This window comes from Zalophus californianus, chromosome 10 (assembly GCF_009762305.2).
Source record: "Zalophus californianus isolate mZalCal1 chromosome 10, mZalCal1.pri.v2, whole genome shotgun sequence".
Classification (NCBI taxonomy): domain Eukaryota; kingdom Metazoa; phylum Chordata; class Mammalia; order Carnivora; family Otariidae; genus Zalophus; species Zalophus californianus.
Genome location: NC_045604.1, coordinates 26,915,148 through 26,940,147, shown reverse-complemented (window position 1 = coordinate 26,940,147; position 25,000 = coordinate 26,915,148). Strand labels below are relative to the sequence as shown.

Below are 25,000 nucleotides of genomic sequence, written 5' to 3'. Positions count from 1 at the left end.
GTTCTAAACCATACTTCAGAGAGGCCTACCGTTCAGAAAAGCAGGCTGCCAAGAGAGCAGGGACCCATGGATGAGGCAAAGGCTGACCACAGGAATCAGTTGTTGTTTATTTTTTTCCTTTTCTCCCAGTTGACTGAATCCCTTCCTTTTTTGTGTGGTAGAAAGAGACTTTGACACTTACGGGGCAGTGCGTTTCCCTCTGCCCACTAAAGCCACGTCGTGTTTCCATTCCTCCATCTTCTTCATCCGCCTCATCAGAAAAGCCACTTGTCTATAGCACGGCCTCCAACCGGGTGGTTTCTCTCCTGGTCCCATCCCTTCCCTTCTCCACATAAGGTCATGCCCCCCAAAACCCAAGAAACAGCTGGAGAAAGCCGCAGGCTGGGGCACAGGTATTATGCACCAGAGGCATGGACATGCACTTGAACTGGGAGAGCCAGCTCTTCTCTCCGTGGTCAGGAGGAAGGCATCTTCTCATACCCATGTTTCAGCCCCATCTGCCAGGGGAGGGACGGAAGGAGTGGAGTTCCACTTTCTTGGGGGGGCAGGGGACATGGCAGAGGTTGTGGGATAGAAATGTGTGCATGTTTCCTGACTGAAAGAGCAATTATTCAACTGGAGAGTATAAGAATTTTAATTTCTTGCATGCTGCTGACACAAATGAAGAGTGCTTTGTCTGCCTTGCTGCACGGTATCCATAGCCACTTATCACCCAAAGTGTATTATGTACGGACTGGTATGAGTTTGACTCTTTAAGGGTTTTAAGCAGATAACTAAACTTCAATGTGTAACTTTTCCATTCCACGTTCACAAAATGTTTGGCCTCGACACAGAAAGCCACATGTCTGAATCATCTTTTAAGTTCGGCTATTAATTTGCACCTGGTTCCAATGTTCTTGCCCTCATCCAAAAGAACTAATGAATCCTTGTTTTCTGTTTCATTTTAAGAATGGATTGTTTGGGAATGCTAACTTTGCTTTGGGTTTTCTACCTTTTTTTTTTTTTTTTAATGCAGCTTTGAAATATTCAGTTGTTTGCCATTACTCACCCCACCCCACCCCCATGCTTGAAATTTGATGTTTCTGGTGTTCCATAATCTCTTCTTATGTGTTTGGTTTCGGTTGTTGCGCGGTAGTGTTTTGTAGTTGGAGTTTTGTTTCTCTCCTCAAACCACCAGTTCTTTGTTCTACTGGTCCATTCTCACCTTCGTGTTTTCTCATCCTCCCTTTCCTTCCCCCCGGTATAGATCAAAGTGGTCAAAGCATTCCATAGTTCCCTCCACGAAAGCATTCAGAAACCCAAGAACCAAAACTCCATCCACAACTTCATGACCCACCCTGAATTCGCCATAGATGAGGAGGTGCCACGAACACCACTCCTGGATGAGCATAAGGAGGAAAATCTTGACAGTCCTAAGGCTGGGACTGGGGTGCTCCTGTTGGATGGTGAGGTCACGCCATACGCCAACAAAAACAACAACGCGGTGGACTGCAGCCAACTGCAAATTGTTGCCTCCTGTTCAGAGAGCCCTCTGCACAGCCTGGAGACATCCGTTTGAACTTCATTCTCTGACTCCCATCCTGCTTTCCCCATGTCCTTTTTCATCTGTCCCATCAGTAAGGTGACGATGGGGACTTTTCACTGTCATGTCAGCTGCTCCCAAGTACGTGTGAACCCCCACCTGACCATGAAGAGGCAAGAGCACAGACCTACGAGGATGTCGACTTAAACTTGAGCTGGGGTTTGTAGCAGGACCCAGTCAAACCCCAGGCAGGTAATGAATGGTAGGATCTACTCCTTGGGTGTATCAGTTGTCATTTTTAAAGAAATGATGACAATCCTCTTGGCATCTACCCCAACCCAGACTCTCCTCAGTGTACATACGTATGTCACCATCTCCTGACCTCTGAATTTTACCCTATGAGTCTGTGCCATTTATAAGCTAAGTCGAGGGTTCCGAGAGACAAATGTCCCCAAATGCAATGTGTTGAGGTAGGAATGGAATGTATAGAATCAGCCCCATAGAGTGAGTGTTTTTAAAATGACTTCCCCATTTTCAAAACTTACACCTAAAGCCCTCTAGCTCTTTCTGCCCTTCTAGTCAAACCTCCCTAAGGTTCTTTTGGTCTTTTGTGACCACTGTCTCCCTTACCTTCACTCTTTCTTGTTCTTTTTTATTTGTTCTTTTTTTTTTTTTTTTTTAAGTTGTGATGATTAAGAAAGTGGAATGGACATGGCTGAATTGAGTCAACTTTGGCCATTCCCCCTTCTGGCCCCAACGGAATCCTTGGCTTAGTCCTAGAGGCAGATAGGTTTCTTAGCTAATGGGATCCTCTTGAAGCAATTGAGAGCTGGTAAGAATGTATTTCTGTTGTTGCCAGGTTACCTTCCCCTTCTGAACTGCCATCTTGTCAGGTGTGTGTCCTTTCTAAGTGCCAGGGAGATCAGCTTTGACCGTGAAGCTCGCATATGTTTGTTAAATAGTTTTTCCCATAAGCCTGAGCTTTCTCCTATTCCTAAAGTGGTGGCAAAAGAAGGGATTGAGAACGGCCCTGCCTCCTAACTGGACTGGGATATTGAGGACCCGCAGCTGGCAGGTCCACGACAAGACAGACCATCAGAGCCAACTCTTGTACCATCTTCCCTGGGTTGACCACTCCTGCTTTTAAAGCCTTCCGCCACAGCGCTTCTAGAACCGGACCTGCTTGGTGCGGGAGTGCGTACTGAGAAGACGGGAGAGGCAGAAGGGCCGTTCTAGCAGGTTCTGAGAAACCAGACACCTTGAGCTTAGGCGCCCAGGTACCAGCTTTGACATACCCCTCAGCTTTCTCATTCTGCTCTGTCGTGGCCCCTAACTCGTCTGGTCTCAACAGGCCCCAACCTCTCTCGCATATTCCACATTTGAAAGTACCCATCCCAAAGTGGGGTCCAGTGACATTTTGCTGACTTAAAGGAGCAAAAGACCCACCCTGGAAAGTTCTCCTTCCTCTCTTCCTTTGCTCCCACGCGCCCCCCTCGAGGCCCTCTCCAGAACGTGTTCAACTGCTGCACATGAAGCCCTGTGCCTTCCTTCCCTGAACGCTGCCCAAAGCATCCCCCTCCCACCTGCCTCTCAGGAGGTAGGGACCTCACTAGGAGTTTTTTTTTAAGTGTTCCTTAATGGGACAAGGTGGAGCCACGTTTGCAGGAGCTCCATTTTTATCCCTGCTGGTGTTGACATAAGCTCTTCTGTGCAGGGGCTCGTTAACTCACGTCTACCAATTCCCATGAAAGAAATGAAGCCCGTCCCCCTGTTTCAAGAGTGATGGCAGTGTGGGGGTGGGGCTTGAGGCTCTTCTGAACCTGCCAGACTTCCACTTGTGAGCGTAAGGTGGCCGGAACCTATGCTCTCCGGTCCTCTCTTGGGGCTCCCTCCTCACTCCCCCCTTCCTCCTGAGCTGTCCTGAGGTAGGAAGAGCAAAGACACAACACCCCCACCACATCCCCACTGTTGCACAACCCGCCAGATTTGACTTGGGCTTTGTAAAGGTCACATGCTTCAGCAATCTTTTCTCTGTCTTAAATCCTCATGTGGGAATAAAACAGCTCACCCAAGGTGTTAGGTGTGCACATATATATTTATTAAGTACATTGGAAGATTTCGTTCTGTCAAGTCTTTTATTACCTCAGATCAGTTTAAAAAACAAGCCAATAACAAACTTCGGAGGCTATCGCACCATTCCTGTTCCCAAAAGACTCTCGTGGTGCCAGACAGGTTACTCTTGAGGGCTTGTGTCTACTTGTTTAAAGTCAATGGCTTTTGTGTGTCTTTTAGTTTCCATGGTAGGAGAGAAAATAGAGAATATTATGCAAAAATATATAGTTTTCTTTAGCTCAGAAACAGATATTTTTGAGTCAGCCATATGTATTTTGTTTAAAGGTTTTGAAATAAAGTGCTGTCGTGTTACCCTGTGGAAGGAGCATATAACCAGCTGTTGTACGTGACAGGCAACTTAGCGTATTTGTGACTGGTTGTAAAACCAATGCACCGTACTTCCTTTCTCCAAACAGCCATCTTTATACTTAGGGGGAAAAAAAATGTGTTGGGTTCTAGACTTTTTTAATATAAATTTTGTTGATATGGAATTGAGTAAGTTTAAGTGTTTATGTGCATATGTTTTTTATATAAGTTTTTTTCTATTCAGTTTTAGTGATCCAACTGGCAGTGAGTAAATATGGCGTAAGGTAATAAAGCTTTCCCCCCATATGGTGCTTTCGATCTGAAAAGGGTCTGATGGGGAGAAGGGGAAATAATTCTCCTAGAGAAACCTAGGAAAGTGGGCAGTGGCCTGTGGATGGGAAGGAAAGCAGCCAGTGAGAAAGGAGTGTGCATCGCCCATGGAGGTGGGTGCCAGGCCTTTTAGTAACTAGTGTTCAGGGTCAGGGGCCTTGGCTGGATGTTGTTTTTTGAGGAGTAGCTGGTAGAGTAGTACCCAAGGCATGAATATCTCTCGGGCTGCAAGGGTACTCTGATTGGGGCTTTGCCTATTTTATGGTTCTTTCACCCATGTTTTATGGGTTCTTCACCCTGGGAGTTTTCCATTAGTGAGCTTTTGTACAAAGCTCTGATTTGGGACTTCCCCTCTCCTAGAAAGGTTATGTGCGATATATGAGATGGGGGAGAGAGTTCTAAGTGGAAGTCACAAAGGCCGGTCCTAACCCGGGGTGACCGCCTTGGGGCTAGGTCCTTCCCAGAGGTGCCCTCTGCTCTCTGAAGTGATGACTCCCCCATCCCTAAAGGTGTCAGAGAGACCACCTCGCAATGCTTCTGACACTTGTGGGTTCTGTAGGGTCTGGGTTTCTTCTTCCACTCGAGCTTCAGAGGGGAGAGTTCGCACAGTTCTATCTGAGCGATTACCTCACTGCCGAAAACCGAAAACCTGGCGGGGGTAGGGGCAAGTCCGCATGCAACCTCGAAATGCCTCACCTCCTTTCTCTCCTGCTTTCTTTGCCTCACGATCGATCGAAGCATCCCGTAATACCATCACAAAGTGCACACTTCCTCACTCTCCATATCTAGGGACCACCTACAGCAGTGGTGGGGACAAGCACTTGTAAATGGCTGCTATTCTGAAGCCATTCTAGCCTTTTCCTCAGAATAGACCAGATGCCCTTCCATGTAGCTCAGTGCCAGTGCTTTGCCTCCCAAGCCCTGCTGTCAGGCCTGCTGTCCCCTTTCCTCTTGCTGAAGAGAGACGGAGGCAAGTGAGCTCCCCGTGACCGAACTGGCCTTTGGTTCGTGTTTGCTCCCCATCTGTATATAGGCCATATGTGAATATGCCGTATCTATATGTGCCAACAGATCTATCTACGTTGTCCTTTTCAAAATCAGCACGCAGGTAGGAATTTGGAGTTTCTTTCTTTTTTTTTTTTTTTTCAGTAACTAGTATAACAAGCACTGGTATTTTTGTATAAAAAAGAAAAACAAAACAAAAGATTGACTGTTGTGGTCTGCATGACATAAACAAACATGGTGATATCCAAGCAATGTGTACCCCAGTGTGTGTTGCCATAATTTGCTGTTCGGCTTAACGGTGCACCCAATCTGTATTTGCATTCTGATATTATTTAAGCTCTCTGTACAATGTTTTGCATGTATTTATATGGTTCGTAGGGAAAAAAAATGCTGTAAACTGGCAAATCTGAAATTCAAATATGTTGTCCACTGAGACGGGAAGAAGAGGAGTTTGAAAAGATGGGGAAAAAAGGGATAGTTTTTTTTTTTTTTTGGAACCAATAAAGCTTGTTGCTGATGAGCAGAAACCAGTACTGCCGTGCACTGAGAATAAAAACCCCATGCCCACTAGTACCTGTGCTGTCCTCAATGTGTCTCCACTTATGGGTCATTGTCACTGAGGCTCTGCTGGAGTTTGAGGAGGGACCCGCCGCAGCCGCATCGAGACCCCTGTCCGTGCCAGCCCGGAACTCAGCTTGTCACTGGCCCCTGCCACACTTCTCTGCCAACACAGCCCTCTGGCCACTCGCGGCCCCACTTGCCAGGTCCACGCGCTGGTGGGACAAGCTTTGCTCGGCTCGCTTCGGGCGGAACCCCGGAACAGTCGGGGCACAGTGAAGCCAAAGCTTTTGAGAAAGGATGAACTGGGAAGGATGAGAGTCAGAGTGGCAGTCCTTTCTTATGCTCTTTGCCTTTTTTTTTTTTTTTTTAATGAAATACATTCTGGAAAAATTCATTCCCCTGATATTAGCACCTTTTTTTCCTACCTTGCCTCTGGGGCTCTCCCCGTCTCCTCGCTCCAAGTTTTTGTTCTATTCCATTCTGTTAATTGTCCCATTCACCAAGTCTCTGGCAGGACCTATGAGGCCCCAGGTTTGGGCCAAAACCGCTTCCTGGCAGGTCATTTGGGTTCTGAGCTTTTGTATCTCAGAACTCAGAACTCCCTGCCCCTTTCATCCCGGCGCTCGATCAAGTTCCCTGCTCTCTCTGAACACATCAAAAGGAGGAAAGGACTTTGTGGGCTCCCCCTGGTCTGTTAGGAAAAGTATGCGGGAGAAGGACAGCCCAAACTCTGCCGGCTGTTTGAACAGGCGGCTTCTGAAGGTGGAGTCAGCCCTGGAGGAAAAATCTTCTGGAGTATGAAGTCTCATCCCCACGTCCCCTGCCCGCCCCAGCTCACGCTCCATGGGCACAGGCACACTGCCTACTTCATTTCTTTAAAACTTGGACTAGGGCAGAAAAAATGAATAATTCATAACAGGGGCTAGGTCTTGTTTGATAACAGAAGTCATTTGCAAAACAGAACTAGTCTTTTTCACATTATAGGTTCCCTCCCAATTACCCTTGCTAGAATGGGATGCAAAGCACACAGGCATGCGAACACAGACACACACACACACACACACACACACACACACACACACACACACACACAGGGCTAGAGTCCTTTCTAAAGTTTGGCCCTGAATTGCCCCTTATTCTCGCCTTGTCTTGGTTGGACCCAAGATCTGTGCCTCTCTATGAGGCCAAACTGGATCTTAAGCATCTACACTGCCTAACTCCAGTGTGCGGTAAGGTGTGGAGGATGAGCTTCAAAGTAGCTCTCTGACTGCGACCCATGGATCCTCAGGTATTGTTTTAATGGCGTCTAAAACCAGCTCAGCTCCTTGGCCTGAGTGATGATACAGAAAAGTGCATGCTCTTTTCTTCCATCTTTTGCCCCACCCCCAGTTCTAGAAAAGCATAATTGCTCTGCCCTCCTTCTTTAATAATGGTTTGCAAACCTTTCTCAGCCACCATATTCTCTCCCTGTGGTCACTGGGTTTGTTTGAAGCTCTTCACCAAAACTCACTGGTTCCCTCCCAAGTACACCCACAGCCAGGCAACTCCCTGCTGGCTTAATCTGTGGCACATCCAAAGATTAGTCATTGGGTACCCGTGAACTAGTTACCAGCCCCTGACCTGGGTCTCTTAAGACATGGCCTTCATGTCACTGCAAGCATGAAGGAAGGTAGAAATGGCACGTCCTTTACTGGCAAATACTTTGGAAACCCTGTTGTAAATAAAACATGTAAACATGTTACCATGTTGGTGGTGTCATGAACATTCAGTTGTCCCCAACATGAACCTAAGCCATGAGCGATAACGATAACAAGCTGCTGGATCCATAGACTGTCCTACTTTCAGCCTTGAAAGGGAGTGGCTTCGGGTTCTGGGCTTGGCCATATCCTGATGCGGAACTAATCATATGTCTTCACTTCCCCGAAACTTATGTCAAAGCATACTTCCCTGTCCTCAGAAAACACACACATGGAAGGGAGCAGTCTCTTTGGAATGGCCTCCCTCTGCCATCTCCTCAGAGGCCAGTGTCAAAACAAGAAGGCCACTTCACCCTGACAATGAGACCCACCTATGAGAAAAGCCAAGTTACCATCAGAAGCTTGGCTTCTGCTCATGAAGTCTGAGCAAGGGGGTGACCTGAACCATCTGAGTAGCCAGAGCCCTCACACTCTGAGCCGGGTACCTCCATCTCTGCTCTTGGATAGACCTGGTCCCTGCATTCAGGCTCAGCCAACACTCGGTTTCTCCCCTGTCCCCTGTAATAGAGGCCACCTGGACCATCCTCCAGATGCAGCACCACTGGTTAGCTTACAAGGTTTTCTGCATCATACTGGACCCAGGAACACTATGTTGAAGGACTGTGATGTGTGTTTTAGAACTCCAGATCCCCGTGGCTTGGCCTTACTGACAGTAAATACTTGTGAAAACTTAGTTGAGAGACACCTGGGTGGCTCGGTCGGTTAAGCGTCTGCCTTCGGCTCAGGTCATGATCCCAGGGTCCTGGGATCGAGTCCCGTGTCGGGCTGCTTGCTCAGTGGGGAGTCTGCTTCTCCCTCTTCCTCTGTCTGCCGCTCCCCCTGCTTGTGCTCGCTCTCTCACAAATAAATAAATAAAATCTTCAAAAAAAAAAAAAAAAACTTACTTGAAAGAGGAAGTAAAGCTGAGGACATCAGGGCCAGGGACTAGCAATGGCCTTCAGCATCCGTAAGAAGGAGAACAAATCCACCCGTGGTAATCCAGAACCCTTCATGTGAGTCAAGAATCCCCACGTCTTCCCCACTTAACCTTAGGAACTGAAACTGCTGCCGATCAAGTAGGAGAGAGAAGGGGTTCAAATCTTTGCGGCTCACCCCGTGGTGGAGGACCTAAAACAGAGATGTCGGGGAGCTGGAATAAGATCATGAAGTGTGGCCGCCCAGGAGGCAGGAGACCCTCATCCTGACCCGTGCCTCTTGTGTGGCTTGATTTTCCATCTAGACAAGGAGATAGTTGAAGTACATCAATGATTTTCAGATTACACTTTGAAGATCCGAAAGGGATTCCTTAGAGATGATTCAGAGCCCACAGGTGTTCAACAAAAGTAGCTTTAAAAAAAAAAATGTATTTGGCTTGTAGGTCAGCGGTAGCATTGAAAAAAATGCCTTAAAGGTGAATTCGTCCTCTCTGAGGTGATACCATAACAGCAAGAGTTGTGTGATTAAATACACAAGCAAGCCTAACTTGGATCCTGTCTTGATGGTTTCCCATTATAATTACCAATGTAAGCACAAACACAATAGAGTAAGACTTAGTGATTGTAGTCCATCCATCCTGCTAAGATTGTTATCTAGCTGATTCATCTTTGGAATTTGTTGTGAAAAGAGCAGAGGTCTGGAGAACCAGAGATCTCACCCAGCGGGATGGCATAAAATTACAGAGCGGAAGCAAGTTGGCTTCTTTAAGCCATGTGGAGAGCACTGGCCTGGGGATTGGAAGGCCTAGGTTATAATTCTGACCCTGCTACCAAGGGTCTCCCCAACTCTGACGCTCTTTCCATTCTCAGTCTAGTGTCTAAAATTGCTGTTAATAACCACTGGAGAATGCCTAAGTGGCAGTTCTCTTTCATTGCTTTATCTCCCCTGGAATGTGGCATTATCGTGTGTGCTTTGGACAAGAGCACATACCGGGACATGCGCAGGCAGGCTCGGCCACTTATACCTGCAACAAAGACAAATTGCTCCACAGCCCTTAGAGCACAAGAAATCTGTTTCTTCTCTAAATCTATTAAAATCTAACCCCAAACTAGCTACCACTCACCAAGATCTGCAAGAGGCCTCTCTCAGTTGTTTGTTCTCATCACCTCCCCTCAGGTATTGGTCCACTCATCATTCAACAAGCGTGTGCTGTGCCAAGCACTGTTGTAGGCATCGGGGATGCAGCAGGGAACGAAACAAAGTCCCTGCCCTCTTTGAATTGAGTCTCATGGAAGAGAGACAAAGAAGTAAATACATAGCATGTCAAATGGTCACAAGGACCAGGGAGAAAGGTAAAGTGTAAGGGAAACAGGGAGCATGGGGCATGAGGGTTGCTCTTTTGTCGATTTTATTTATTTGTCGGGGGGAGAATCCCAAGCAGACTCACTGCAGAGCACGGAGCTCGACTCAGGGTTCAATCCCAGGACCCCTGAGATCATGACCTGAGCTGAAACCAAGAGTCAGACGCTCAACTGACTGAGCCACCCGGGTGCCCCAAGGGTTGCTCTTTTGTAGAGAAGATCTCTGATGAACAGACATTTGTGAAGATATGTGAAGGGAGTCAGAGAGTGAGCTAGGTAAATATGTGGAGGAAAGAGATTCCAGGCAAAGGGCCCAGCAAGTGCAAAGGTGCTGACGCAAGAGACCGTGATGTGTTTGAGGACATACAGGGAAGACAGGAGTCGGAACGGAGTGACTAAGTGTCCCGGGAAGTGCAGGCACGGAGCTGGGAGCCGGGCAGAGCCTGCAAGCCCTCGTAAGGCTGACTTTCATGAAGTGGGAAACCATCGGAAGGTGTTAACTGAGGACTGCAGTGATCTGTCCTGCAGTAGAGAGCCTATCGTGTGGCTGCCATCTCAGGGAAAACGGAAGGACGATGTAGATTGGACGAGCACGTGTGCCATGCACATGTGGACCCACCTTAAACCTGAAGGACACGGGTAAATCCGAGCCCTCTGTCACGCTGGTGTCCTATGACACACAGAACAGTGAAAAGAAAACGCGTGTTCCAAAAAATTCAGATCTATTGCTTGCCACCCGAGTTCAGGAACGCCCTGGTTAATGAAGTGATCGAAATGACATTCTACTCACTCACCCAAGAAGGGAACAAAGAAAACCCTTTTGACCTGCACCCTTCCTGTTCCCGCCCCCCACTCCTATTGCCACACTGGCTCTCTCATCCCCAGGCGGGCCCTCTGCCCCCAGGCCTCCTCTGAGATAGGCTGTACCTCATCTGATCCCTAATGTGACTGCCCGCCCACCCCCGGGGTTGCTGAGGAGTTGCCTCCTTCCCGCCCAGAGCCCCAGGCTCAGAACTTCTCTGCGTGTGGGGGCTGGCTGAGGGGAACCAGCGGGCTCACAGCCCTGGGGCTGAGCGGAGACTTGGGGCTGTCAGCAGACATTTGCTCCTCCAGACGCGCCTCACAGCTTGCTCAGCTCCGCAGCTCTGTCACCCCTAGGACTCAAGGGGGGGCTGCCAAATCCAGAACTCCAGAAGGACCGAGGGGGCAGAGGTCTGCCCTGCTCTCAGGACACCAGACTTAAGGAGAGGGTTCTCTTGCCTGTCAGCAATGCCAACCCACCTCCTCCACCAAGGCCTAGCCTAAAGTGGGGGACAAACAATCCCCTAGGCCGCTCACACCCCTTGCTTTCAGATTCTCCTCTCTCTCTCCTCAAGGGCCTTGGGCAGAATGGGGGCGGGGAGCAGAGAATCTTTCCATACTTTCTAAATCTTTTTGTTCTAACCCTGCTCTCTCTCAACTTTAACTTAAAAGGAAAGTATTTGCTGCCTTTGTTCTTGGTTTCAGACTTGCCTGGACTGGAGAAGGCCTCCAGCCCAGAAGCAAGCAAACACGGAGGGCGGAGGATTGCCACCATTAAGGCTCCAGCCGTCACCTGCCAAGGGTTGGCTCAGCCCCCAAACCTTCAGGAACAAAGCCCAGCCGGAGTTGGCTTTCACACAGGGCAACTTCGGCATGTTTGGGCCCAGAGATACAAAAGCCACCGTTCATGCCTCCCTGGGGCAAAGGAGACCCAACACAGGAGCCAGGTTGCCCTTCCTACAAGGGGCAGCGAGGGCCGTGCAAGACTTGTCTCTTCCCTTCACAGCTGAGCACACAGCAGGAAACAATACTAGACGCCCATTTCTTTCTCAGTAGCTCATCCTGTTATACACTCAGGTCATAAATTCACAGCAGCAATAAGCTCCTAAGAGAACTTCTCAGAAGGCCCACTTAATTCTGATGGTCAGGCACTGTGCCAGATGCCAGAGATGCAATAAATAAAGATTTTATTTTAGTTTTTATTTGAGAGAGAGAGAGAGAGCACAGAGGGAGAGTGAGAGGGAGAAACAGACTCCCCACTGAGTAGAGAGCCTGACGCGGGACCCAATCCCAGGACCCCGGGATCATGACCCGAGTGGGAGGCAGACGCCTAACTGACTGAGCCACCCAGGCGCCCATAGAGATGCGATAAATAAAACAAAGTCACTGCCCCGAAGGGGGTTCAAAGGCTACCTGAGGAGACAGGCGTTTAAACAACTGACCCCAGCAACTGAAAGGTATCATGCCTGGTGCCGTGGGGACCCAGAAGGGCATAAAACCAGTTCCAGAAGGGGAGGTCTTCACAGAGGTGGTGACACAATGTGTTTTTTAATCACAATTTGATTTTTTTATAAAATGACACCTAATCTTTATAATAACTTAAGCAATAGAAGTCCAAAGAAGAAAATAACAAAATACCTCAAGCCCCACAACCCAGAAATAACCAGTATAAACTCTTCAAATGGGTTTTATTGGAATTTTACGAGAGAGAGAGAGAGAGAGAGAGAGGAACTGCTATCACAGTGAAGGAACCAGTGCAAAGGCCCAGAGCATGGAAGTGATGAGCCGGGTGTGCGTGGGGTACAGAGTGCCGGGAACGGGGTGCAGGCTGAGGCTCAGCACGGTATGCAGGCCAGGCCCACTGCGTATGCAAAAAGCCAGGATGCCTAGTGCCGAGCGGTGGGAGACTTCCCATAAATCCGCACTTGAGGAATAAGGTGATACATGGCAGGAAGGCAGGCTGAGCATCAAGAGAGGAAGAGGGAAAGGCAGGGGGCAGTCCATTAAGTATAAAGAACTGAGCCCAATGCATAATGAGATAATCACATAATAACAGCCCCCACTTAATGAGCTTGCATATGCCAAGTCCTCAGCTGAGCATTTTTCATTGTTAGCCCAATTAATTTTCACAACAGCATTACCTAAGTTGTAGCATTGCTATTTTACACCCAAGGAAACACCCCAAAAGATTAGAGGACCTGTGCAAGATAACCCAAGCAGTCATTTAGGATCTGAATTTGTGTGGATGCTCTTAACACAGTGCTTCTGTCTTTCCGGAGGATTCCGAAAGGTTTTTAGTATTAACATCACTGAGTTAGGGCAGAGCCCGTCCTCTTCAAGGGGTTTTGCTGACTTGGATGCATAAGTTCCGTGGGTTTAAAACCAATCTTGATACTTTTTTTTTTTTAAAGTAGGCTCAGTGCCAGATTTGAACTCATGACGCTGAGATCAAGACCTGAGCCAATATCAAGAGTCAGATGCGTAACCAACTGAGCCGCCCAGGTGCCCCCAATCTTAATACTTTAGGATCACATGTTACATTCAACCCTGAAATCATTAAAAGTGGTTAAAGGGAAACACCAGAGCAGTCAGGTATAAAGCATATGCCCTGTTTCCCAGGAATGAGTAGTTTTCTTCCATTATCATGATGAATAATTTCACACACCAATTTTGGGTTTGTTGGTTTGATGTGCCGTCACAAGCCCGCAAGGGAAAGGAGAGCAGGTGGCAGGGCTCAGCCCCATCTGGAAACCTGGAGCTCACTCTGCAGAGCCTCCTCTCAGAAGGCAGTTTCCCTCAAGTGTGGGGGGAGGAGGGAGTCCGGAGACCAGAGGGAAGATTGATTAGTGTGACTCAAGCACTCTGGGTAGATAAGAGAAGCAAGGTCTTAAGATGATCACGCAGGAGAATTTCTTTAAAAAAAAAAAAAAATTTTTTTTTTTTTAAAGTAGCAGTCAGGGTTCTAAGGTTTGGTTCTATTGGCCCTTTTCTTTGTACCACCTTCCAAGTTCCCAGTTGACACACAGCCTTCTGCTGGAACCAGTGGCTCAGGAGAGGCCGAGGAGCCCTGCTCTCTCGCCCACTGGTCCCGGCCACCGGGGCCATGGAGCGAGGGATCTTCTTCTCCTGAGGAGTCCTAGTTCTACTCAGACCCATTCCGAAGGACAAGCGGGCAGAGACCCAGGTTCCAGCTCTTGAACCAGCTGCCTCTAAACCACCTCTGCTTCCTGCCAGGTAAGGCCACGCAGAGGGAGAGCAGCAAGGGCTTGGAAGGCAGAGCTTTGGGCAGAGCCAGCCAGGAGTCACCTGCAGCTGCAGCCCCTCTCCCCTGGGGGCCCTGTGAGAGCCTGGACGTGCAGAGCAGGGGTGAACAGCCCCCGGAAGCCGGGGGTCTTGGCGTCCACTGGGAAGAGATGGGAGAGAGGCATGGTGCTGAGGCCCTGGCTATCTTCCGTGCCAGGCCCCTGGGAGTCCATTTCCTTGTGGAAAGCCAGGTCAGAGGCCCTTCACAGCCTCATAAAAGTCTTAGTGACCCCTTCTCTTTGGACTCTGCCAAGATGCAAAGAGCTTCGGGAGATGGGTAAGGGAAAGAGAAGGGAGCTAGAAACAAATTTTGAGCAACTGTCTAAGTTTGGGACACTTTGGGTAGACTCGGGGAATGAGGTATCCAGCCTCTGAGACAGGTGCCCAACAAGCAGGACTGGGATGGATCTCCAGAAGAGTCTTGCAGAGACAGCCAGCAGCCAGGGGCCAAGAAGGGCAGGGCTTCAGGAAGGAATGGCCTCCGGGGCCCCCGCTGACCCAGCATCGCCTCCATTCTGAGCGTCACACCCAGAGATTCTCAAAATGTGAAACAGAGACCAGCTTTGTCAAAATCACCGGGAAATGTCAGTGAAAACAGCCTGCCCCCGTCTCAGGAACCCAGAGAAACAATCGCGAACCCCCCACCACCTTGTCCCGTCTTTAGTCCCACTCCCTACAGACCACGGCGCTCCGGCCAACCCAGGGAACGGGGGGTGGGGGGGTGGGGTGGTGCAGACACGTTTTCTTCTCCCTTATTATACCTGAGCACCATTTCCTGTGCCCCATGCTTCATTAGCACATTGGTGGTGTCGTTTCCTGTGACGACTCTCTGTTTCCATTCTGGCAAATGTTTGCTCTTTTCTGTCCGCTTTGGGGGTTGGGGGAGAATGAGCTTCTCACAGAGTCTCTCTCGAGCCTCTTGGCAGTTTCCCCCTCTATACCCCTCACACTTCCACCAGAAGGCTGAGAGCACAGCGTCTCCCTGAGCCACCTCTCTTGGGGAGCACCGCAGCCGGCTGAGCTCCCGCCTCCTGCGGTGGGCACGGTAGCCACATCCAGGTAGAACCAAACCTGTTGTCATTTTTGTGTCTGGGGCCACGCAGCCTGACATTTCAGGGGGAGAGGCCAGACAGATGCAAGGTTGGGGGGAAAGAAAGTTCTAGAAAGATTGAAAACATGAAGACAAGGAGGATTCCTATCAGTGTTATCTACTTAAACTGGTTGCGATGGTATGTAAAACACCAACCAATTTTGCCTTTTCTCCTGGGGGACGGCAACTTAGGAGGAAGAGCCAGGAGAAGTGGCAACATGTGTTAGCTGTTGATAATTAAGAGAAGGCTTAGGAGGAGCAGCTGAAGCCAGAGAGGTTGCCGTAACAATGGATTCGATCACCCCAGCCCTTTCAGAAATCAGGGGGAGGACCTCGGACGCCAGGACTCTGCGGGTAACTGCCGGCAGCCTGGACAGGTGAGTGACGTGGGGTGGTGAGCTCCACCCTCCCCTGATTTAGACAGACAGCCCTGACTGACCCCAGGGGCTTCTACCCCAGCAGCACTCCCGGCCCGCACAACCACGCTGGGAGTGCTGCTGCTCGGTCCACTGAGACCACCAAATTCTAGGCTTAGAGAAGCTTGCTCAGGACTGCTGGGAGGAAAGGAACAGGTACTGAAGAGAAATGGGAGTTGCAGGGGGAGAGGGAAAGCCGTGTTAACACAGGATTTCCTTAGACCTCGCTGCCTGGCCTGGTTGGATTTCCCACCTCCCAGAGGCCCCGATTGCTGTCCTCAATCTTTCCGGTCTCAGGTCCCCACAACCACTCTCCTCCCACCCAAAAAAAACCTAGGTCCCACCATGATGGAAACAAAAGGCCTGGTTTTTTTTCAACGATGTGTTTCTAGGTTCTAAAAACTTTCCGTGAGTGGAAAATGTAAGCATAGATGTGATAAAGATATGTCTTTAGGATATAAAATCTCACAAAACTAATCGCAGCTATAAATTTTACCGCTAAAACCTTCAGGGCCATACTAACAAAAAGAAAAAGTCCAACAGCAGTGGAAGCTTCGGCAACAGTTGTAGGTTTGAATCTCAGCGCTGCGGTAAGAGTGGAACTCAGCGATAATAAATTTAAAATCGCTGTCATTTAGGGAAATAAATGTGATTACCATAACAAACAAATATATGTCCCTGCAGGTGGACAGAGCATTGATAGGGAATGAATTCATAAAGCTATCAGAACCCTGAAGTCCCCCCAAAATATCTACTTCTGTGTTCATTCATGTTTATTAATTCACTCATTCATTCAAATAATTCATCCTGCCCTTGCTAAGTGTCAGGCACTGTTCCAGGCACCAGATAAACAGGATAGACAAGCCCATGGCTTCCTGGAGCTTACAGTCAAGTGGGAAAGTCAGTTATGAACAGATAAACAAATGGAAGTATAATATAATGTCAATCCATCTCAAGTGTATGAAGAAAAACCAGGACAGAGTTAAGGGCCTGAGAGTAATAGACCTGTCTGAGCAGGTGACATTTGAGAAGACACATGAGGGAAATGAGGGACTGAGCTACACAGACACCTGGGAGAGGGAGCTGCAGGTCAGAGGCAGGACTGTGCTGTGCATGGACAAGGACCGGCCAGGAGTCCTGGCTGTTGAAGTCAGAAGGAAAGTGGCGGGAAATGAGGTCAGATGGTAGGCAGAGGGGTGCCTGGGTGGCTCAGGCAGTTAAGTGTCTGGCTTTTGATTTCAGCTCAGGTCATGATCAGGGTCATGGGATCAAGCCCCGCATCGGTTCTGCGCTCAGCATGGGCTCTGCTTGGGATTCTCCCTCTCTCTCCTCCCCTGTGCTCTCTCTCTCTCTCAAATAAATAATCTTAAAAAAGAGAGAGAGAGAGAGAGAGAGAGAGAGAGAGAGAAGAAGAAGAAAGTAGACAGAGGCCAGAACATAAGGTGCCATGACATCCTTACTGGGTAGGAACTGTCACTGTTATCCCAACTGTGATCAAAGTCATGCGGGTCACAAGAAGAGAGGAGACATGATCTGGTTTACTGTTAAGAGGATCATGCTGGCTTCTATGTGAAGATAGGATGTTGGGGTCAAGAGTGAAAGCAAGGCAACCATTAAGGATGTTATTGCAAAGGTCGGCGTGGAACACACGGTGGCTTGGGGCGGGGGGGGGGGGTGGCAGTGGAGGAGTGAGGGGTTTGGGAAAGACGCCCAGGGTTGAGCAGACAGGATCTGCTGGTTGACTGGAAGTGAGGTGTGAAAGAAAAGGAGCAGTCAAGGATGGCTCCAAGATTTCTGACTGAACCACTAGGTGATGGGAGACACCAGAAGAGAAGCAGGCTTCTGGGAGAAGAACAGCCATTCTGTTTCAGACCTACCTGGTTTGAGATGTCCATTGGGCAGCCTAGCGGAAATGTCCAGTGTAAATAGGGTAAACAAGCCTAGGACTCAGGGGGACAAAAATCTTCCCTGGTAGTTGATCTGGTTTCTAATATTTAGGTCCGCTAATGATTCCTGCTGTAACCTCTCCTGGCTACTTCTTATTACAGTAGGCAAAGCAGAGCCATAACCCCAGCCCTGTCAGGGAGTCACAAGCAGCAGGAACTCAGCCTTGCGTTTGCATCGGTTACATTCCACAAAACAGCAAGTGTTGCTTGGAGACCAGCTTCACAAGTCCGTACATGGGGGTTGCTCAAGTGCCCGCAAGCCAGACTCTGTCACAGAGGAGCTCCCTCACTGTGTGGCGAGTAACCCCTCCTTCCACCCAAGATAGGATGCCCAGGAGTAGGAAATGAGGGCAGATGAACCCGATTTTGCAAGTTTGGAGGACAGCGTGGTGCAGCAGGAAGAGCATGATCTTTGGGCCCCAACAGACCGAGGCTCACATTCCATCTTTGCTCCTTCCCACCTGTATGATCTTTGATACATATTACTCTGCCTTTCTTGGTCTAAATCTCGGGTTTCTGGCCACAAGGAGAGACGAGACTGTTGTAAAGATGAAATGAGTTTCACACACACGCAAACCCTTGGCATCCAGTAGGTATTCAAAAGGGACAGCGCCCTTCTCCTGTGTCCAGTTTCCCTCTGTCCACAAAGAAGACCCTCTCTCCGACCAAGAGCCCAACCACCTCAGCTTTCCTTCACCTGGCTCCCATTCCAAGTCCTCGGGCTCCAATTCCTGCAGGAAGCCTCTCCTCTAACCTTCTCAGCCTCCTACAGCCTGGGGCATGGCGCTTGTTTTTCCTCACAGAGAGAAAGACCAGAACAGCGCCATCTTTTCTGGGTTTGCGGGATTCCTTGCCATCCTCCTGACCACTGTGATTTTCTACAGCCTGTGGAACTGGAATAAATGGAAGAAACACCGTGAGTCCCTTGATTGTCCCAAGTTGAGACACTCGAGCATCAATCCTGTAGCCTGGCATTCAAAGCCCGGTTTATTCTCCAGGGATAAACTGTTGTACTGGGGAATCCTCTGTTCTTCCCTGACACACTGGTCATTGTCTCACTCGAGGATCTAAGCTGTGGCCCCAAAAGGCTCAGTGCTGATTGGAGTTCCATTTTGAAAATCGTTGCCCTGGGACATATTCATGCCCACACACCCTCCCTGCACACACACCCCATTTCTTCCTCCTGCTTCTGCGTACCAAGTCTTCTAGTTCAAAGGGAATTGGGTAAGTGTGCAAATGTATTTTTTATGATACATAGTGAGGGTGGGGAATGTTTTCATCCCCACGGGCCCCCACATTCTGTAACACAGGCCCCTGCCGTGACCCCCGTCTCTCTCATTACCTTGCAGGACAAGTCCCTTACTTCCGAGTTACCGTCATGCCCTTACCCTCTCTGTCTCGACCCAGACAAGGAACCAAAAATATTTATGACTCCTTTCCCCAGAGGCAAGAAGAGCTGGGTAGGTTTTTCTTTCTAATCCACGGAGCACAGATGTCACCGAACTTCTGTACCCAGAATGTACATCTCACGACCCAGAGGCAGCTTTCTTTAAACACTCGGACCTTTCTGCCCTTCAGGGAGCACGGAAGAGGATGATCTAGACAGAAGCAGAGAGCTCTAAAAAGGGAGGTGGGGTCGTCTACAAGGGGGGGGGTTGTTTTATCTCGATATGAAGTTAGCAAAAGATAGATGGGTGTGTGTGTCTAGGGACGGGGAGACATACAGAAGGAAAACATGGCCTCCAGCATTACAGGTGGTGAAGCTTTGCCCCAGGAGCAACCAACCCCTATGCTAGTTAGTGTCCTCCGGTCCTTGCTAGAAACCGAGGACAGTTCCAGACCTCAGAGCACATCATTCCCCCTAGCTCTGACCCTCTCGCCACAGAACATCAGTCCCTAACACCAGACACCACACAAACCCACTTCACCCACACTGCGGGGACTGTTGAGGCTGAAGCATTCACGGGACTGGCCTACTAGCTTCAGGACTTGTTCTCTGGTCTTTCAGGGAGACGTCAGTCAAGGAGTAACCGCATTTTCAGCACTGAGGGCCTCCTCTCCAGAAATTCTGATAGACCTCCTTCTGAGCCTGTGGTAAGAGTCAAGTGAAGGGACAAGCCCCTTGGGAGAAATGACATGTCTCTGGCAGAACTGAGGTGCAGAACTGAGGTAAACGAGTTCAGGTCGCAGATCTCGTTTCCTGGCAAACAGCACGTCCCCTGGCAGTGGCCCTGTGGCTCTATTAATAAGTTGGGAAGACTAGCCTCAGGACCTCCCTACTGCCCAGGGAGAAAAAGTGAGAAAGGTAGGAACAATTGTTCGGGATTTGGGGCAAGGCACCAGGGCACATATATTCAAGGACATGATGTTAGAACTGAAATGGACTGTTTTAACAAAGACAGGTAACAGCTTACCCAAATAGAGTATTGTCTCCTTCCGAGTAATCACCTCAGGAGGGTATACAAATATTCCAACAATGCTGTTGGATGCTCCAGACATCCTTAAAACCCTGCCTGGAGAATTCCTTCTGGGGCCTGTGGCAAATTGTTCCAGTTATCCTCAACAGGTATATTTGTAAGTCATTGAGGACTGTAGCTGGTGTAGAAAGCGTTCGATCAAATGGGGGATATTTTTCGGAGGTTACCAGTCCCCTGGGTATTTACCAGCGCTACGGTAAATAACAATGACCCTATGTGTCTTATGATCTGGCTCTGAAGGCAGCCCCCAGGGAGGAGCCCCACAACACTGTGGGGCAGAGACCACAGAGACAGCAAAGGGAGGACGTTGAAGCTCAGGGGCCTTATCTCCATAGATAAGTTCTCATTTGCTCCTCGAAGAATCAGTCCCTTCAGTTTGTGGTCATTTCAAGAAAACACAGTCCTCGCACAGCTGCTGAGCCTGTTGCTTCCCAGCCTCTCATTACCCAGAGCTTTGAGTTCAGGAACCCTGAGGCCAGCCCCTGGTCCTCCTCCCACCTGTCTCACGCCTGGGCTCTGCTCTCACCTCCGGGACTCCCTGGGGGAGCAAGTCCGCACGGCTGATAACGTGCAGGGAAGAGGGAACTTCGCTGCCGAAGTGAGTTCCGGCGCTTGGTCCCAACCCCGTATGAGGCCACAAGATGTTTGGCTTGGACTCCGTAGTGCAGGAAGAACACTTCGAACCAGTTGCCAACATTTAAAAATCAAAAAGATTTCACATTAAAGTCCAGATGTCCAGCTTTTCGTGAAAAATCAGAAGTTCTGGGAACAGCAGACTGGCGGCCCCAAATGGCCCTAATGGGCTGAGTCTGTATGTCAGCTGCACCTTTAATAATAAGGGCAAAGCATGTGTCCGTGCTTTCGATGTGCCAGGAACTAGTCCAAACACTTTAGTCATACACCTGCTCCTCACAGAGACCATATTATGTAGATATTTTGATTGTCCCCATTTTATATGCTAGGGAAGTAAGGCACGAAGAGATTCGGTAACTTGCCCAAACTCTGCACAGAGTGGCAAGGCTGGGATTTGCACCCTGAGTCTAAGGCTGAGTCGCTACCTTTGGCCACTATGCTATATTGCCTCTCAGCAGGCTCTGAGGCAGCAGGCTCGCTCCAGTTTATAATATTCCCCCCCCCCAGAGACTCCCCGTTGACCACCCACCCACTGTGGCCAAAAGCCAGTAGCAATTGATCATCACATTTACACTGTTGCTTTCCTTAAGCTTAACCACTTTGCTCATACCTGCCTAGGATCTAGGGCTTTGCATTTGGAGACCCCCGACTTAGAGATTTTCTCCAAGGTGAAGAACCGAGTGAAGGAGCGATCAGATAGTGGTACTGGGTGGGGAACTAGAAAAGACTTCGCCTGTATTTCTGCTTCCATCCTGTCACCGGCTTTCTCTTCTTGCTTATAGCCCTCCCAAGCAGCCAATGCCCTCTGGCGGCACAGAGACCATACTCCTGCCAACGGTTATGCAGTGGGCATCTATGACAATGCCACAGGGCTCCAGATGTGTGGGGACCTCACTCCCTCAGCAAACTATGTCAATGTCAAAGCAGCCCGAGACTGCCTGAGCATTTCTTCAGAGGATTCGAGAGATTACATCAATGTCCCCACAGCAGAGGAGATTGCTAAGGCTCTAGCTTCTACCAACAGCACCCCCGCGAACCTCTTTGCCCTCCCACATGCCCAGGAGCTGGAGCTTACTGAGGAAAAAGACAAGGGCTGTGGGAATGCCAGTGACCGCACCCGTTTTTGGCCTCCAAGATCCGAGAGCGATGATCCACTCAGCGATGGGGATGGCTCTTCTGAAACCTCAAATGACTATGTCAATATGGCAGGGTTGAATCTGGAGACCCTCCAGGGGAAGCAGCCCCAGATGGCTTTCCAGTGCTACAGAGATTATGAAAATGTCCCATCAGCACCTACCAACGGAAACCAGCAGCAGGTGGAGGAAGAAGGGACCTCCTCAAACACGGACCATGTGGAAGGCTGGACGGATGGTCCAGGTACCCACCTCCAATTTGTCATGCAGTCAGGGACGTTTCTGGCTCTAGGGGAACATGTGACCTGTCAGCCATCTGCACAGAGTGAGACTAGTCAGATAAAACACGGAGAAGAAATGTCAAACGACATTTCTAGCGACTATGAGAATGTGCTAGCTGCCAAGTCAGGAGACAGGGACTCCAAGCAGGGGCCAGACACATAGCTCCTTCCTGATGAATTGGGACCCAGGCACCCAGTTGGAGAGCTCTGTGGAGTAGTCTATTCTGCCGGATCCCTGGCCACTATAGGGTGTGGTGAAGACCACTGACCATCCTTGTATTTCAGTGGGTTCGTCTGAACCCAGTAGACGACAAAGAGGCTGAGATACACAGAAGTTAAGGAACTAACAAAAGCCAGCTTCTGAGAAAGCCAGAAAGGAATTCTTCTCAAGCATGGTGCTGTTATCTCTCATACTAACCTAAGAATGTTTGCTGAAACTGCCTTATAGGATGGTTAGTAGATTAAAAATTCGATAGTTCTTTTGTGCACAGTGGAAACATGAGGAGGGTTAAAATCATTACCTTTGTGAATACCAGCAAGATGCAAAGCGAGAATATGGGTTAGTTTGTAATCCAGGCAGAGGCCAAAAAGAAGAAGGAAGTCAGAGTTGGGGTGGGGCAGCAGTTTCCAGTTGAAAAAGAGCGTGGACAACCAAATGCTAGAGAAGATGTGGGACAGCAGAACGGTCATTCATTGCAAAGCACAATATCCACTTTGGAAGTGTTTGGCAGTTTCTCACGAACATACATTTACTATACAGCTCAGCCATTCCACTCCCGGGTGTTTATCCAAGAGAATTGAAAACTTGTGTTCATACAAAAGCCCATATATAACTATTTATAGCAGCTTTATTCACAATTGCCAAAACTAGAAATAACCCAGGTGTCCTTCAACAGGTAAATAGACAAACTGTGGTATGTCCATGTAATAAGGTTATCTATACTCAGCAGTAAAAAGGAATGAACTATTGGTTCGTGCAACAACCTAGACAAATCTTAAAAGCACTTTGCTTAGTGAAAGAAGCTAGCCCTAAAAATCTACATATTGTATGGTTCCATTTATATGACCTTCTGGAAAAGACAAAACTATAGGGATGGAAAACAGATCAGTGGTTGCCAGGTTTAGGGAAAGGAAGTTTACTACAAAGGAATTTTTAGGTTAATGGGGCTCTTCTGTATTGGTATTGTGGTGGTGGATACAGGACTCTGAATTTGTCAAAACACAGGAAACTATATAGCACAACCAGTGACTTTTATTGTATGTAAATTTTTTAATTAACCATGCTGTCAGGGAAAGCCAGGATGGAATGCAGATTAAGACAAATAAACCTAACTATATTATAGATGTATGATACAGCCTCACTGAAGGGGTGAAGGGAAAAGAAGCTGGCCTAATTAACTTTAGGAAACAATGTTTTCACTTGAGACTATAAGAAAGACACAAGAAAACTACATAAACACTGTACTCTAGTTGGTAAATTCGTATCTCAGAAGAATATAGGTTAGCAATTCTTTTTTTTTTTTAAGATTTTATTTATTTGACAGAGAGAGACTGAGCGAGAGAGGGAACACAAGCAGGGGGATTGGGAAAGGGAGAAGCAGGCTTCCATGCCGAGCATGGTCCCAAGACCCTGGGACCATGACCTGAGCCGAAGGCAGACGCTTGACAACTGAGCCACCCAGGCACCCTAGGTTAGCAATTCTGAAAGTACTTTAACTGTAGCTTGAACAAATAAGTAAATATAGATAAGGAGGGACAGGTTTCTCATTATCAGAAAGGCTACAATGAATTCTGTGGTGCTGGATTAGATTTGGAGGTATAGTTTGAACTCTTGTTTATTTAAATATATATACGAATAGATACAGAAATAAATATAGATATGTGTATACATAGGCTAGCAGACATATATTTCTTAGCTCTGTCCACTAGAGGGTCTAGAAGAATTGACACCCTAGAAGCAATGAACACACTTAGCACCCAGGTCTTGGTTTCTAAATATCGTTCTCACTAGAAGGAACCAGAGCTCCTTGGAGAAATGGGCAGTTCTAGGGCTGGGGTAGGGAAAACACAGGAGGGGGGCTTAACCATCTTGTAGATTTTAAAAAAAAAAAGGAAGAAAGAAAAAGAGAGGAGGGTGGCAGGGGAAGAAAACACAAGAAAATATGAAGGTATGTCAAAAGGAGCCATTTAAAAGAGTTCCCAGGGGCAAAGCTAGAACAATTTCAGCAATAAAAATAAATAATTATGATATAAATTTGTAACTCAACAAAATAAACATTCTCGAATCCATACCAATAAGTGAGTAAAATGTAGGAGAGGGAGAAATCTTCCTTCCTGATGAATTCTGAGTAATAAATATAGAAGAAATGAGGGGAAAACAAAATCGCTACTAAGATACCACAGAACTGTATGTTAACTATTCCGGAATTAAAATAAAAGCTTAATTTAAAAAAACACCACAGAATAATTGCTATAGGCAAGTCCTAATCAATGCTAAAATTAGTGGATGACACTTTGAAGAGAAATAAGATAGTTGCATAGCTTCAAAGATCTCCCCCCAAATATTTATACATTGCTACGATGACTCTCACACATGTCTGTCTACAAATTAGTCAATACTTTCCCCAGAACTTAATTCCCCTCTCCTTCAGTGTGGAGTGTGGGTTGGATTTAGTGACTCTTTTCTAACAAATAGAATATGGAAAGGCGAGTGCAGGCGGGGGGGGGGGGGGGGGGGGGCGGTGTGAGGGGAGTGGGCAGGCAAATTTAGAGCAGACGCCATCTTAACCATGTGATCAAGGTTAACTCACCAGTAATAAGTCAAGTTGTATATGATCAAGGAGAAGGGTACTTCACCTCTAGTATTCTTCCCCCAAATCCACAAAACCCCGTTCTTATCATGAGAAAAAAAATCAGAAAATCCAGATTGCATAACATTCTACAAATACCTGACTTGAAGTCTTAAAAGTGTTAAAAGTCACAAAATACAAGGAAACACTAAGAAACTGTCACAGATTAGAGGACACCAAGGAGACCTGATGACTGAGTATA

At 48.2% G+C, this 25,000-nt stretch overlaps 2 protein-coding genes across 10 annotated transcripts in view; both read left to right on the top strand.

The window, feature by feature from the left end:
- ATP2B4 (ATPase plasma membrane Ca2+ transporting 4) overlaps positions 1–5,848 on the top strand; it is a 94,289-nt gene extending 88,441 nt beyond the window's left edge. For 3 of the 8 annotated variants that reach the window (XM_027611040.1, XM_027611035.1, XM_027611043.1), the window contains one exon: positions 1,247–5,848. In XM_027611040.1, the coding sequence (XP_027466841.1) occupies positions 1,247–1,558 (312 nt within the window). In that variant the 3' untranslated portion in view covers positions 1,559–5,848. The remainder of the gene's footprint in view (positions 1–1,246) is intronic. The other 5 variants (XM_027611036.2, XM_027611037.1, XM_027611039.1 and 2 more) reach the window with 2 other exon arrangements.
- A 9,209-nt stretch (positions 5,849–15,057) lies between these two features.
- Positions 15,058–24,693, top strand: LAX1 (lymphocyte transmembrane adaptor 1). Of its 2 annotated transcripts, XM_027609916.2 has the most exons (5): positions 15,058–15,440; positions 18,229–18,341; positions 18,775–18,885; positions 19,434–19,519; positions 21,318–24,693. In XM_027609916.2, exons 1-5 carry the CDS (start codon positions 15,352–15,354, stop codon positions 22,110–22,112), a joined length of 1,194 nt encoding a protein of 397 aa, XP_027465717.1. In that variant the 5' UTR covers positions 15,058–15,351; the 3' UTR covers positions 22,113–24,693. The 2 variants fall into 2 exon arrangements, with proteins under 2 accessions (XP_027465717.1, XP_027465718.1); XM_027609917.2 differs by lacking the exons at positions 15,058–15,440; positions 18,229–18,341 and adding an exon at positions 18,356–18,649 and having other exon boundaries at positions 21,318–24,692.
- Positions 24,694–25,000: the final 307 nt, after the last annotated feature.